Genomic DNA, 15,130 nt, shown 5'->3' with positions numbered 1-15,130 from the left:
ATAGCTATAAGCTCTAGTATTACAATTTGTCTTCAATTTGAGGCACATGTCAATCTCAAAATGACCATGTATTATTAAATTAAGGTTACATATTTATTAGTTTATATACGCCACAATCAATTAAGTCTTTAGTTAGACTTGGAGGATTATAATAATGAATAAAATCAACTAGATATTCAATATGTTTTGTTCAATTGTTTGATTTGTTTCCTTGGAGTTTTAGGCTTCCAATGAAATTTGAATTTTTATGAAAAAAATAGAAGTTTGATTCTATGGATGTTTAGTTATATTTTTAGGTGAATTTGTTTTTTAAATCTTAGAAGTCTTTTAAAATTCATGAATTTCATAATCTTTTTTATGATTAAAGTACTCATAAAACTGCAGCCATTTGATAGTTGAATCATTTTTGTGATGATAGTGTCTAAATTATGAATATTGAAAGTCTAAGATTTTTTTTTTTGTTAAATCATGGTCCCAGCGGTAATATACTAATGATAATAAAATATAAAAATTACTGCATATGCAGTTCATAGTTGTTATCAGAGTCTTTGTGCCCTATATAACACTAACCACAAGCTAAGAGCAAAAATACTATCTAAACCAGCCTTCAAGAATCAAGCATGAAAGCCTAAACAAATTCATGGTGACTATGACAAAACATACTAAACAGAGGTGCCCTATATGGCACTAACAAAGACCTATTGTGCCAAAACTATAGCTTGGATAAAAACCAAAATTCTAAGCTTCCCAAATTTTAAACAAAGAAAAGTAGACTAAGCCTTATTTGTAGAGGAGCTCCCAAGGGTTGGACCACTCTTCTTTCCTTTTCCTTTCATATTTAGCATGCTTTGATCAACATACACATAGTCAGTGCAATGGAAGGGGTTGTTTGGAAACACAAATGGCCTCCTTCTAAAGATCACTCTATCTGGGGTTGTCATGAGGCATTTTCATCAGGTGTTGGGGAACATCCACAACTTCATCCTCTTCTAAGGATTCCACCATCTTAGGAGTCCATGGTACATATCCTTCAGCCAACATATATTCCTTCTACTAGTTGCCTCTAGGAGTGGCTTTCTGACCTAGCCACATTTGTAGGAATTTCATGTTTCTTGCAATACATGGCTTTGTAGGATCAGTTTCTTTGGAATGAGCTTCCCAATTACACTTGGAACCTTATGCCCATTTCTATCCACATAATCTTCTGGATACGAGGCCTTCAATTCTTCATCCACATTGTCTATTATCAAATTAAGATCCTATAGGATTTCTTTTTGGAAGAGGGCATGACATAATAAAGTGGCTTCAAATTTATTCAAACCCATCACTTGCAGAATAGTAACAAATATTGTTGGGATATCTGCATTTACCCGATATTTATGTTTGGCCTCAATGAAATCCTCCCCTAGGACGTGTTTCATAGGCCTATTGACAAGGTCATCCTCTGATTCAAGAATCTCTCTCCACCTCTTATTCATGATTTAGTAATAAGATCAAATGCAAGGTGCCACAATTTCAACATTGGTAATTGCTCTTCACAATCCCATTGGTAATCATAGACAATACTGTAACGATCTCTCAGATATCAAAGACCACAATGAAAAAACCTCACACACAGGGGTAACTACGCACATCACCCACCAAATTGGGTCCCCAAATGTTAGAAATCCACTTATAAGGCTCTACTAGACTTGGCCACAACCCTCAAAATATCCCAATCAAGACATTCCTTGCAAAAGAAACTTTTTTATCCAACTCATGCAAACTTTCATGCCAAAAATGAACTTTAAGAGCGGTTTCAAGAGGCTACAAATTTAGAGATATTGTCTATTGCATTTTGTCCATTGCCTGCGTTTTCCCATTCCCCTCCCAGCTTTCTCTAGGATTTCACACATTTAACCTCTAACGGGGCCTTTTGCTCCACATATCAACCTTAGAAGTCGAGTCCAAATCTCTCTCGAAGCTAGCCTTAGCTACTACCTACGAGAGAACCCTAAGGTTTATATTCATCGAGCCAATGGAAAAACTTGAGCTATTATGAGAGCACACAATAGCTATGTCCAGCCTTCTAGACCCGATCATGTCATTATCGCTCGGATTTACTAGGATCGTCACCCATTCAGGACATCAACAAAATGTAGGAAGAATTTTTTTTTTTCCTTAACTAATAATTTCATCATGTGCCAATAGTGGCATGTTGTGATGTTGTTCTTACTATCAAGGTTCAAGCCCCACTAGTTAATAGCTCCGGATTGAAAGCGTTTACCCCTTTAAAAAAAAATCCATCATGTGGGACACAAGGAGGGAAGCCAATATCTCAAGCATACTCATTCCTCATGCCAATCTCATTTGTGTTATCATTAGGTTGTGAAGAAGTTGTAGCAGAAACCCTAGCCAAAGAAGGCATTTAGAGAAAATTGTTGAAGTTTTATTAAAAATTATTTTATTAAGCCGATAGGATTTTTGTTTAGTCTTTTTTAACTAGAATATTGTTAGCTTCCCATGAAAATATGTTCCGGTGAGGGTATCTCGGCAAATGTTCTGATGGTTTGAATGTACAACAAATGGAAAATATGGCCCTATGCAACACATAGGAAATAACATTTGAATTTCATAAAGTTTTGACCAAGTTGAATATTTGAAGCAAAGAAAGGGAACTTTTGTTGTTATTATTTTACTTCGATATTAGGAAAATGGTTGAACTATTATATTTTAATGATTGATGAATCCATTAGTGAGAAGATTAGGTATATTGTTTGTAATTTTTTTATAGGAAAGATATAATTTGGTTGTGTTCAAAAGAAGTTTTCGGCTAATGTGTTCTTGACTTCACCCTAAGCTTAGCGACTTCCAAGAGTAAGTTGATTTTTAGGGGGGGAGGATGTAGTGCCCCACCCCGATTCATCCTTTATGAGAGGATGTGATAAATATTTTTGTACTTATTCATTCTCTTGATGCCTTTTGTTTCATTCTTTATACAAATGTTCTCTTTGACATTAGTTGGTACATTATGATATTTGTAGGTGTCATTTATGATTATATTCATCTATAATGTGTCGGAAAGATTGTGTGGGGATTTTTGGTTGTTATCACTTAGTTTTCAATGATCACTCACATTTATCTATGATAAATAAAATATTAGTCACATTTATCTACTATAAATAAAATAGATCTACATGGTGAAGAAGATAATTACATGTTCTTTTTAGTTTGATTTATTTTATATTATTTAATTCAATGTGTTTTCTATATCTATTTTTTTAATGTTTGAAAAAATTATTGAGATATTGCTATAAATTTATAATATAAATGTATTATTTTTTTATGAAAACCAGTAAGATTCAAATCACGTTCAATTAAAAAATACACAACTACTCTGAAAACCAATCATGTCTACTATCGCTGCACCTACCATTGCGGTGGAGGCCACGCTGAGCACCTATTTAAATGGACGATATCCTCCTTCACTTGGTATCTCTGAAATCATTCAGTTTGCCTGCTGTCTTTCAACAAGATGAGGGCTTTAACTGGTTTCATTTTTCTTATTGTATGTTTTTCTTTATTTCATAAAAGTTGACGTATTACCTGTATTAAGTATTTGAGCACTTTGCGCCTTATGAGTTTTGGTTGTTTGTAATTAGTTTGACATGAATCCATACGTGTATTTAATTTGCTTATGAGTTTGTTATTGTTTTGAGCAGTTATTTAGGTCAGATTACCTGTATAAGTATTTGAGCACTTTGTTTCTGAGTTTTGGTTGTTTGTAATTAATTTGGCTTGAATCGAAGAACTGTATTTAATTTGCTTATGAGTTTTCGTTGTTTGGAACTGACAGTCAGTAGCGGCTAGCGGAGCGAGGTATTTGCAAGGCGGTGAAAAGGAAAGGCTATCTCTGACTCCGAGTATAGCGTACTGGATGAGAAGGTACCCATGACGCCCATTCCACAGAGTCTGTGGGAACTTATCTCACCTGATGAAGTGAATGTTGCAAAGGAAGGAGTGAATTCGATACGCTTGGTGCAGGAATTAGAAAGCATTCCCAAAACTGAAAACCCTCCAGACCGTTCTTACGCTGCAGACAGATTCCCTTTCTTTTACCGTTCTTATGCTGCAGATAAATCAGATGAATTGCCTTTCTTTTACCGTTCTTATGCTGCAGATAAATCAGATGAATTCCCTTTCTTTTACCGTTCTTACGCTGCAGATAAATCAGATGAATTCCCGTTCTTTTACCGTTCTTACGTTGTAGATAATCAGATTAACTCCCTTTCTTTTACCGTTCTTATGCTCCAGATAAATCAAATGAAATGAAATCGGATGAAATCCCTTTCTTTACCCCTTCTTATACTGCAGATAAATCAAATGAATTGCCTTTCTTTTATCGTTCTTACGCTGCAGATGTGCAAATGCCAACAACGCACTCATCGCAGAGCGTATTTCTTGCTGGAGAAGGATTTGGTGAGTGGAACCAAAAAGTATCTAAGCTATTCCAACACTCAGAAGATGCATTTCCTTCCACGCTCCGTGGCAGATAAAATCCCTTTCTCCTCCGACAACCTCTCTGTGGCGTTGAAGGAGCTCAATATAGCGCCAGATTCTGACATGGGTCTTGCTATGAAGCAGACCTTAAAAGTATGCGAAGCTCCTCCGGTGAAGGGCGAAACCAAATACTCAACATCGCTGGAGTCCATGATTGACTACATCACTTCGAAGCTGGGAAGCAATAGCGTAACCGTGCTGGCGACGAATGTTCCAAAGGGGAAGACATCAAAATCTGTGAAGCACCAATATTCCATCACGGGAGTGCAATACGAGAGCCAAGGGGAGAAGCCTGTTGGAAGTGTCACAGTTCTGAGAGGGGGGGTGAATCAGAACTGTATTGTTCTAATAAGAAACTCCTTGATAAATTTTTCACTAAGCAGTTTAAAACAGAATATTTACAGTTTGTGCAGGAGAAGTGTAAGCATTCATCATAAGCATAAGGAAATGAAATTCACAAACATGTAGAAACACCAAATTTGTGCCGAGTGGAAAACCCTCCAAAATCTCATGATTTTGTCATAGGGAGAAAAACCACTCCATGAACCTGTATCTTTCATTCATTCCAATTCTTTACAATCGGCAGTCACTGCTGCTCAGAAATTTAACACAATTTAACACAACTCATATACATATACAAATGTGCATATATCACTTGTACATATACACAAGTTTATGATAAAAACTTTCAGACTCGCAAATCTTTAGATACATATATATATATATATATATGTTTTTTACACACACATACATACATGCATCTAAAGATTACAAGTTTTATATCTGAACTTCGAAAACAAAACAGTTACATATTTCTAACTGAACCAGTTAGAATCTGTTTAACAAACTTCCTCTTAAAAACTTCAAAAGATCAGTTTCAGATTACGAATCTGTTTTAGGCGCAACTGATAATCATTAAGCTTCGTTTGAAAGATATTCGAAGACAGTTTCCATAACGGCATTAAGCTTTGCAACTGACTGAAACATTTACATATTTCCTTTTGCTTTGAAACAACAAAAACTTTAAATAGTGCCCTGGGTTTAAAACCCCAAAAGACTTATAAAACACTGCATAGCCATATTTCGATTTCGAAACCCTCTTTAGAAGTGAATCAAGAACATAAGCCTTCATACCTGTGAAGTTTAAGATTCTGCCCAAGGAACCTAATACCTGAAACACAAGACTCTGTTTGGCCTTAGGAAGTTTCTTCCTTCTTTCATGCGCTCCAGATTCTCATACATGAGCAAAAACGAACATATAAGCAAACTTGTATTCTTTCTGAGTAAGATAAATGCATAAACCTGAAACTCTATGTGAAATAGACAACAAACAATGAACCTGCCTGTATCCATCGATCAATTCCCTGTTTCGCACAAAGATATCTTGACCCAAATTATTACCTGTCTGATTTGCAAAATGAATTCAATCTTTCAAAATGCAACAAAAACTGTTTGCTCAGAGTAAATCGATACCCACGACCTCAATTAGATTTAACCAAAATTTGGAGTCCGCCATGCAAAGTCAATACTTGGCGAGAAAGGACTGACAATAATTAATAGGCTTGTCAGTTTACATTGGTCTCAAATAAAACTGCCGACAAACCATTCAATCTTTTCAATTTTTCACTTTACACAAATACCATCATATATTCCATGTCACGTCAATGCCACATGTAACATTTTGCCAACAAATCTGCCACGTGTTTGCCGGATGAAAGTTAACAATCTCCCCCATTTTTGATGCAAAAATTTTCACCATTACATAAAATGGACTGAAATACCATTGATCATAAACAAGATAATGAACTGAAATGCCAAACAGATTTATCAAGAAAACATGATTAACGGTGATTAACGGTATGAAATCAAAACTGAACCTGTGCCAAATGAACATGATTAACGGTATGAAATCAAAACTGAACCTGTGCCAAATGAACCTGTGTGAACCTGTGAACCTGTGTGAACCTGTGCCAAATGAGCCTGTATGAACCTGTGTATGAACCTGTGCCAAAACAAAACACTACTGAACTTACTCCCCCAAAATTTATGCATCAAAAATCTAACCATCTGCTTTAAAACTTATCCCAGCATGGATTGGGAGAAGACTCCCAAGCGAATTCTGAACTGTTCAAACAATTCTCTAGGAAGAGCTTTGGTAAAAATATCAGCAACTTGTAATTTAGAAGGTACATGAATAAGAATGACCTCATTTGATGACACATGTTCGCGAATAAACTGCAATTTGATGGCAACATGCTTAGTTCTAGAATGCATGACCGGATTTTTAGAAATCTGAATAGCACTGGTATTGTCACAAAGGATTTGTAGAGGTTTTTGAACATGAATACCCAAATCTGAAAGCTGATAAGACATCCAAATTAACTGAGTACAACATGCCGTTGCAGCAATAACTTCAGACTCAGCAGTAGAAAGATTGACACAATCTTGTTTTTTACTGTGCCAAGCAACTAACCGATCACCTAAGAAAAATGCAGCACCACTAGTACTTCGTTGATCATCTTTACATCCACCCCAATTAGCATCTGTATAACCAATGAGAGCAAAATCATCATTTTTTGGATACCACAAACCATAATCCAAAGTACCTTGTAAATATTTAAAGATACGGTGAACAGCATTGAGATGAGATTGACGAGGAGCTGCTTGATATCTAGCAACTTGACATACAGAGTACATTATATCTGGTCTAGAAGCAGTAAGATATAAAAGACTTCCTATCATAGATCGATACTCTCTTTGATCAACAAGAGGAGATTCATCAATTTTCATCAACTTACATCCAGTTTCCATTGGTGTACCAACTGGATTGCAAGTATCCATTTGAAACCTTTTAAGCATTTCCTTAGCATATTTTAGTTGAGAAATAAACAAACCATGTTCAAGCTGAGAGACTTGAATTCCCAAGAAAAATGTCAAAGGTCCTAACATAGACATTTCAAATTCTGACTCCATGATTCCTGAAAAAGTTTGTGCTAGATGATCATTAGTAGAACCAAAAATAATATCATCAACATATATTTCAACAGCCAATAAATTTTCATTGTCCATTTTTGTATACAAAGTGCTGTCCACATTTCCTTTAATGAATCCATTTGCAATTAGATGTTTATCTAATCTGGAATACCAAGCTCGAGGAGCTTGTTTTAAACCATATAAGTTCTTTTTGAGACGAAGAACATAATCAGGCTTGTCAGAAGATTTGAAACCTTCTGGCTGTTCCATATAAACTTCCTCCTCAAGATATCCATTTAGGAAAGCAGTTTTGACATCCATTTGGTAAACAGTGAAATTTTTATGAGTGGCATATGCAAGAAAGATTCTGATTGACTCCATCCTTGCAACTGGTGCAAAGGTTTCACCAAAATCAACTCCTTCCTGTTGTGCATATCCTTTGCAAACAAATCTGGCTTTATTTCTGATCACTACCCCTTCCTCATTTAGTTTATTGCGGAATATCCATTTTCCACCAATAATATTTTTATCATCAGGTCTGGGAACAAGTTCCCAAGTCTTGTTTTTCTCTATCTGATTTATTTCATCTAGCATAGCATTTTGCCAACTAGAATTTGATAGGGCTTCAGTTACATTCTTTGGTTCAAAATCTGCTATCAAACAAAACTGTTCAGCAATATTTACTTGTTCTCCTATGTTGGCTTTTCTTCTAGTCAAAATTCCTTTATCAATATCACCAATGACTTGAGACTCAGGATGTCTCTTAGCTATTATTCTAGAAGATGTTTTTATCTTTGATCCATCACTAGTGATTTTGGAATTTGGACTATTTTCTGATTCTATTCTTCCTGCAAGTTCATCTTCATCATCAGTTTCAACTTTATCTTGTTCATGATTTTCATTATGAAAACTTCCTGATTCTTGGAAAGATAAACTTTCATATTCTTCTTTGTCATTACAGCATACAGATGTTTCATCAAACATAACATTTATGGCTTCTACAATTTTGTTCAGCCTTTTATTATAGCATTTATATGCTTTGCTATGTGTAGAATACCCAAGAAAAATCCCTTCATCGGATCTTGAGTTAAAGTTTTCTAGAGAATCATCATTCTTTCTGATAAAGCATTTGCAACCAAATATTTTAAAGTTCTTAACATTTGTTGTTTTCCCGTACCATAATTCATATGGTGTATAAGCTGTCCTAATTCTGATTTGAGCTCTATTTAAAATATAGACAGCTGTATGAACAGCTTCTTTCCAGAACTTGTCAGGCAGCTTTGCTTCATTTAACATAGTCCTGGCCATTTCCTTGACAGTTCTATTTTTTCTCTCTACAACCCCATTTTGTTGAGGTGTCCTAGCAGTAGAGTATTGTCTTTTTATACCTCGTCTTTCACAATACTCAATAAATTCTTGAGAAGTAAACTCTCCTCCTCTATCTGATCTTAAGCATTTCAGTTTTAAATCAGTTTCTCTTTCTACCATCTTCCTGAAAATTTTGAAACATTCAAAGGCTTCTGATTTATGTTTCAAAAATGTTACCCAAACCATTCTTGAATAATCATCTATAAACGGCATGAAATATTTTTCATCATTTAAAGAGGCTGTTTTGGTTGGACCACATAAATCAGTATGTACAAGTTCAAGTGGTCTATTTGTCAGATATTCTTTTGTTTTAAAAGAAACTCTTGTTTGTTTACCTTTTATACACTTTTCACAAACAGATGCAGGTTTAGTTATTTGAGGTAGTCCCCTAACCTTTTTGTTCTTGCTGATTCTAGCAAGATTATCAAAATTCAAATGTCCCAGTCTTTTGTGCCATAGCCAATTCTCTTCCACTTGACTCATAAAGCAGGTATTGACCAATGATGTTTCTTGAATAGTTGAATCTATCAGATTATACAAATTACCATTTGTTCTTAACCCACTGGCAATGACTCTATCTTTCCCATTTTTAATATGACATTCTTTTGCATTGAAAGAGACAAAATATCCACTATCACATATCTGACTGACACTTAAAAGATTATGTTTCAACCCTTCAACAAGGTACACATCATGTATTGGTGTATCATTATTTAAGATTATTGAGCCTTTTCCTGTTATATAAGCTCCTGAGTTATCACCAAAACGTACAAAACCTCCATCAAAGTTTTCTAAGGTTTTGAATTTGTTCTTGCACCCAGTCATATGATGAGAACAGCCACTATCCAACACCCATGTTGCAGAATTTTGAGCAAATAAGACTGTTTCAACAATTAAGGACTTTTCATTTGTCTTTACTTGTTTCCATATCTGTTTATGTCTCAGATTTAATTTACACTGATTTGCATAGTGACCATAGTAAAAACATTTGAAGCACCTAATAACTTTTCTTTTGCCTTGACCAGTGCTATTTTTACAAAAGATTGCTTTGTGCCCAAAAATATTGCAGTTGAAACAATATTCATTGAAAAACAACTTTGTTTTCTGATTAGTAGATTCTTCAAAAGAACATTGCAAGATTTTCAGTTTTTTATCCTTTTCTTCAAGTGAGAATTTTTGACTTTCTATAATTGAATTTGCTTTTATTAATTCATCTTGAAGTTTTTGATTTTCAGTCTCATAATTTGCAACTGATTTTTTTAACCTTTTAATTTCTTGCAGGGATTTTAGAAGTTCTTCTTCAAGATCTACTTCTATCTCTAAATCAGATGAGGATTCAGGCTCATTTGATTCAAATTTAGGAGTATGAACTATTTCCGCCATAAATAATGTTTCTCCTTCTTCATTTGCATCACTAGATTCTTCATTAGGATCCTCTTTTGAAAAAAGACTTTTCTTTTTGAAATCCTTAAACCTTTTATTCTGATTCCAAGGCTTCTTCCTAGAAAATTTCTCAGATTTCTCATCACACTCATCAAGTTCAATATTTGGACATCTAGCAGCAAAATGTCCTAATTGACCACAACTGAAGCATTTAGGTTTGCTTTTATATTTCTTTGCCATTCTTTTAACCAATAATGCTTCTAAAGCATCAATTAGATCTGAATCACTCTCATCATTCTTTTCAACCTTAAAGGCTGATTCTTTTGATGAAGAACTAGCTTGACTGCTAATTCTCATTTCATACGCAGTTAGAGTTCCTTGAAGTTGATGTAAGGTCATTTTTGAAAAGCTTTTCTTTTCTTCTAATGTAGAAATTTTTGTTTCAAATTTAGGTAGGACTGACCTAATAACCTTTGAAACAACATCATGTTCTTCTATGTCTTCACCTAAACCCTTCCTGGCATTCACAACTTCCTCAATTCTTAAAAAATATGCAGCAATGGTTTCATCATCACTCATTTTCAGATTGTCAAACTGAGTTTTAAGAGTAATCAGTTTAGATTCTTTAACCTTGTCATCTCCTTGATAGATAGTTTCAAGTTTTACCCATATATCATTTGCAGATTTACAATAAATGACTTTGGCAAAGACATCTCTAGCAAGACCACAAAGAAGAGCATATCTAGCCTTCTTATCTAATTCAAATTTTAGTTTCTCATCTGCATCAGTAGGAACTGACGCTGGAACATTGTATTTTGTTGTTACTACATCCCACATCCCTACATCTAGAGAATGTATAAATGCTTCCATTTTAACTTTCCAGAAAACATAATCATTTCCATCAAACAAAGGTGCCCTATTAAGGAAAGCTCCTTCAGAATGTGCCATAACTTCCAATAACCAGAGATCAATTCCTAAAGGGAATCCTAGGCTCTGATACCACTTGTTGGAAGTGTCACAGTTCTGAGAGGGGGGGTGAATCAGAACTGTATTGTTCTAATAAGAAACTCCTTGATAAATTTTTCACTAAGCAGTTTAAAACAGAATATTTACAGTTTGTGCAGGAGAAGTGTAAGCATTCATCATAAGCATAAGGAAATGAAATTCACAAACATGTAGAAACACCAAATTTGTGCCGAGTGGAAAACCCTCCAAAATCTCATGATTTTGTCATAGGGAGAAAAACCACTCCATGAACCTATATCTTTCATTCATTCCAATTCTTTACAATCGGCAGTCACTGCTGCTCAGAAATTTAACACAATTTAACACAACTCATATACATATACAAATGTGCATATATCACTTGTACATGTACACAAGTTTATGATAAAAACTTTCAGACTCGCTAATCTTCAGATACATATATATATATATATATATATATATATATATGTTTTTTACACACACATACGTACATGCATCTAAAGATTACAAGTTTTATATCTGAACTTCGAAAACAAAACAGTTACATATTTCTAACTGAACCAGTTAGAATCTGTTTAACAAACTTCCTCTTAAAAACTTCAAAAGATCAGTTTCAGATTACGAATCTGTTTTAGGCGCAACTGATAATCATTAAGCTTCGTTTGAAAGATATTCGAAGACAGTTTCCATAACGGCATTAAGCTTTGCAACTGACTGAAACATTTACATATTTCCTTTTGCTTTGAAACAACAAAAACTTTAAATAGTGCCCTGGGTTTAAAACCCCAAAAGACTTATAAAACACTGCATAGCCATATTTCGATTTCGAAACCCTCTTTAGAAGTGAATCAAGAACATAAGCCTTCATACCTGTGAAGTTTAAGATTCTGCCCAAGGAACCTAATACCTGAAACACAAGACTCTGTCTGGCCTTAGGAAGTTTCTTCCTTCTTTCATGCGCTCCAGATTCTCATACATGAGCAAAAACGAACATATAAGCAAACTTGTATTCTTTCTGAGTAAGATAAATGCATAAACCTGAAACTCTATGTGAAATAGACAACAAACAATGAACCTGCCTGTATCCATCGATCAATTCCCTGTTTCGCACAAAGATATCTTGACCCAAATTATTACCTGTCTGATTTGCAAAATGAATTCAATCTTTCAAAATGCAACAAAACTGTTTGCTCAGAGTAAATCGATACCCACGACCTCAATTAGATTTAACCAAAATTTGGAGTCCGCCATGCAAAGTCAATACTTGGCGAGAAAGGACTGACAATAATTAATAGGCTTGTCAGTTTACATTGGTCTCAAATAAAACTGCCGACAAACCATTCAATCTTTTCAATTTTTCACTTTACACAAATACCATCATATATTCCATGTCACGTCAATGCCACATGTAACATTTTGCCAACAAATCTGCCACGTGTTTGCCGGATGAAAGTTAACAAAGCCAGTGTATGTCTGCCACACTATAAAATATGCGTACGCAGTTTATTTTTGCCACGAATTGCAAGGCACCAAGACCGCAAGAGTTTCGGTGAAAGGCAAAGATGGCAGCATGGTGGAGGCGGCGACCATCTGTCACACGGACACCAGCGCATGGAATCCCAAACACGTGGCATTCCTGGTGTTGAACGTCAAGCCTGGTGCTGCTTCTGTAGGCCATTTTATTCCCGAAAACCACTTTGTGTGGCTCGGAGCCAACTAGGATCCACGCCACGCTGCTTCCTTGCTCTCTCTATATATACATAAATAAATAATCTGCAGCGTAGTAGGGAGTAGCAGGATAGCTTATCTAGTTTGTTGGTGTGAGTGGCTTATCTGGTTTGTTGGTGTGAGGAGCAGTAGCTCTCATTCTGTCATTACAAGGCTAATATTAGTGCATGTAGAACGGTAATTATAAAAATATGTTTAATGATCAAGTTCGTAAATGCTTTCATTTTGGTGATTTTACTTACATAAATTAGTCGCATAGGTTATGTGCTTCAACGATTACCCTTACCTTTACTAGATTCTTAGCGAAATGATAATGGAATCCATCAATACTATCATCTTGGATCCAAATCCCACAACGTAATTTGTTGGTGCATGTGAGAATCCACTTGGTATCTTATTGATTTGTTTCTTCTTATAATTAAATTCATCAATACACAACACAGGTCTGTAAATACACAATATTAGTCTCTACCCATCATAGGAAATCTTATGTTTTTATTTGTTTCCTTTTTTAAGACCATGCCTGATAAGAAACACCTTGTGAAAGTGGTAAAGCACAATAATTCTTATGATGGTGTAAATTAGGCAAATCGTCTGATTTCAAATGTCCTATCTTTTCAAGAGAGTATTGTATTGTAAAGTTCTTCCCTTAAAATATTTCTTAAGATCTTAAAATTGATTTTCAACATTACAAAACATTAAAGGTGAATGCAGTAAAACTTGTGATCTGAGTTATGGACAAATTTGGGTGCTCATAGACAGTATTCCTGAAGAGCAAAAAGATATAATTATAGGGTGTTTCTTTTTTAAGCTTTATCTTCTATCTGTAAATGGTCGCTGCCCTTTTTGCAGAGTCAAGAACTATGTATTGGAGCACCTTAATGCTTCAATTGGTATTGCAGTTAAAGTTTTGAATCCACACTTTTTTTCAAGAGCATTACACGTTAAAGAAAGCATACAACCATTATTGGAGTTTCCATTGACCACATAATTACTGGGTACAGTTAGTTCTTTGGCTTGGTTCATACCACACACATCTATTTCACTCATGTAATAGATTTAATTTCAATGTACAGTAGACAAACCAATTGAAATTTATTAAAAAATGTTTGGTAATTGGAAACCTATATAGTTGATTTGTATTTAATTCTTTAAAACAAATGTTATGTTTAATTTACTTATAATCTAAACCCAACTATGATATCAATATATGATTTTTTTTCTTTGTTTCTATAGTAGTTTGCCCCTGAAATTAGTGTCTTCAATGAAATATAAAGAATGATTTTATATACCTATACATGTGCTTATGTCGCTAAAGGTATTTGAAGATCGAGAGTAATCATTGTCACCAAAGCTATAGGGGAAAGCAGAAAGCCATCTAGAGTTATCGAATAAACATATGAAAGAAAAAATAAAAGGAATTTAGCAAATAGTAAAAATAAAAAAGTAGTAGCAAGCACCAATATCATAAATTATACTTGATTTGTAATATACTACTCTCTTTGGTAGAGGAAAATCACTCTTGGGTTCAATGGAAGTACTCTCTTTCCCTGAAGAATAATGACAGAGATTATAGTCTTGTTTTGGTATTAGACAATTAGTATTTTTTTAGACTACCTAAGTGGGAGACATTGATTTGGTGCAAGAGGTCACCATGTGAGAGGTCACAAAAGGATTGAAGTCTTTTGGGCTTCATTGACTGATCTTGCATCTTAACATTTTAACATCCCTTGGGGATGGTCATAATGTTCCTTTTCAAACTCCCACTCTTGATGCATCATTCTAAATCAAGATGGGTTTATTCGAATGATCATACTTTCTTTATTTGCTCCTAATTGTGATACTTAAATGCGTATTTTGTAAGAAATATGCAAGGAGAACAAGAAAAATTAAGTATTAATTCTAAGAATATTAACCTCCATCCAAGATTTTCTCTCCTTACAATGCGATTAATGACAAAGATTTGAACATGTGGACATTACAAAATTTCCTACAAACAATGTATGGAGAAGGATACAGAAGTAGCCTAGCACATAGTTTGGCGACCTCAAGATTAGTGGAGGTAGTTGCTCTCCTTGTGTTTGCATGGTCTCTCAAACAAGTATTGACATTTGGTCTTGATATTAACCTCCATCCAAGATTTTCTCTCCTT

At 34.7% G+C, this 15,130-nt stretch overlaps 1 protein-coding gene across 1 annotated transcript; it reads left to right on the top strand.

Moving 5' to 3' along the window:
- The first annotated feature begins 3,930 nt into the window (after positions 1 to 3,930).
- LOC131060486 (BURP domain-containing protein 5-like) lies at positions 3,931 to 12,970 on the top strand. Its single transcript, XM_059217424.1, has 3 exons — positions 3,931 to 4,245; positions 4,399 to 4,959; positions 12,704 to 12,970. The coding sequence occupies exons 1-3, from the start codon at positions 3,931 to 3,933 to the stop codon at positions 12,968 to 12,970; spliced, it is 1,143 nt and encodes a 380-aa protein (XP_059073407.1).
- The last annotated feature ends 2,160 nt before the right edge of the window (positions 12,971 to 15,130 follow it).

The sequence above is a fragment of the Cryptomeria japonica genome, chromosome 3 (assembly GCF_030272615.1).
Source record: "Cryptomeria japonica chromosome 3, Sugi_1.0, whole genome shotgun sequence".
Lineage (NCBI taxonomy): Eukaryota > Viridiplantae > Streptophyta > Pinopsida > Cupressales > Cupressaceae > Cryptomeria > Cryptomeria japonica.
Note: the sequence above shows the minus strand (reverse complement) of the source record. Positions and strands in the feature narration are given on the sequence as shown.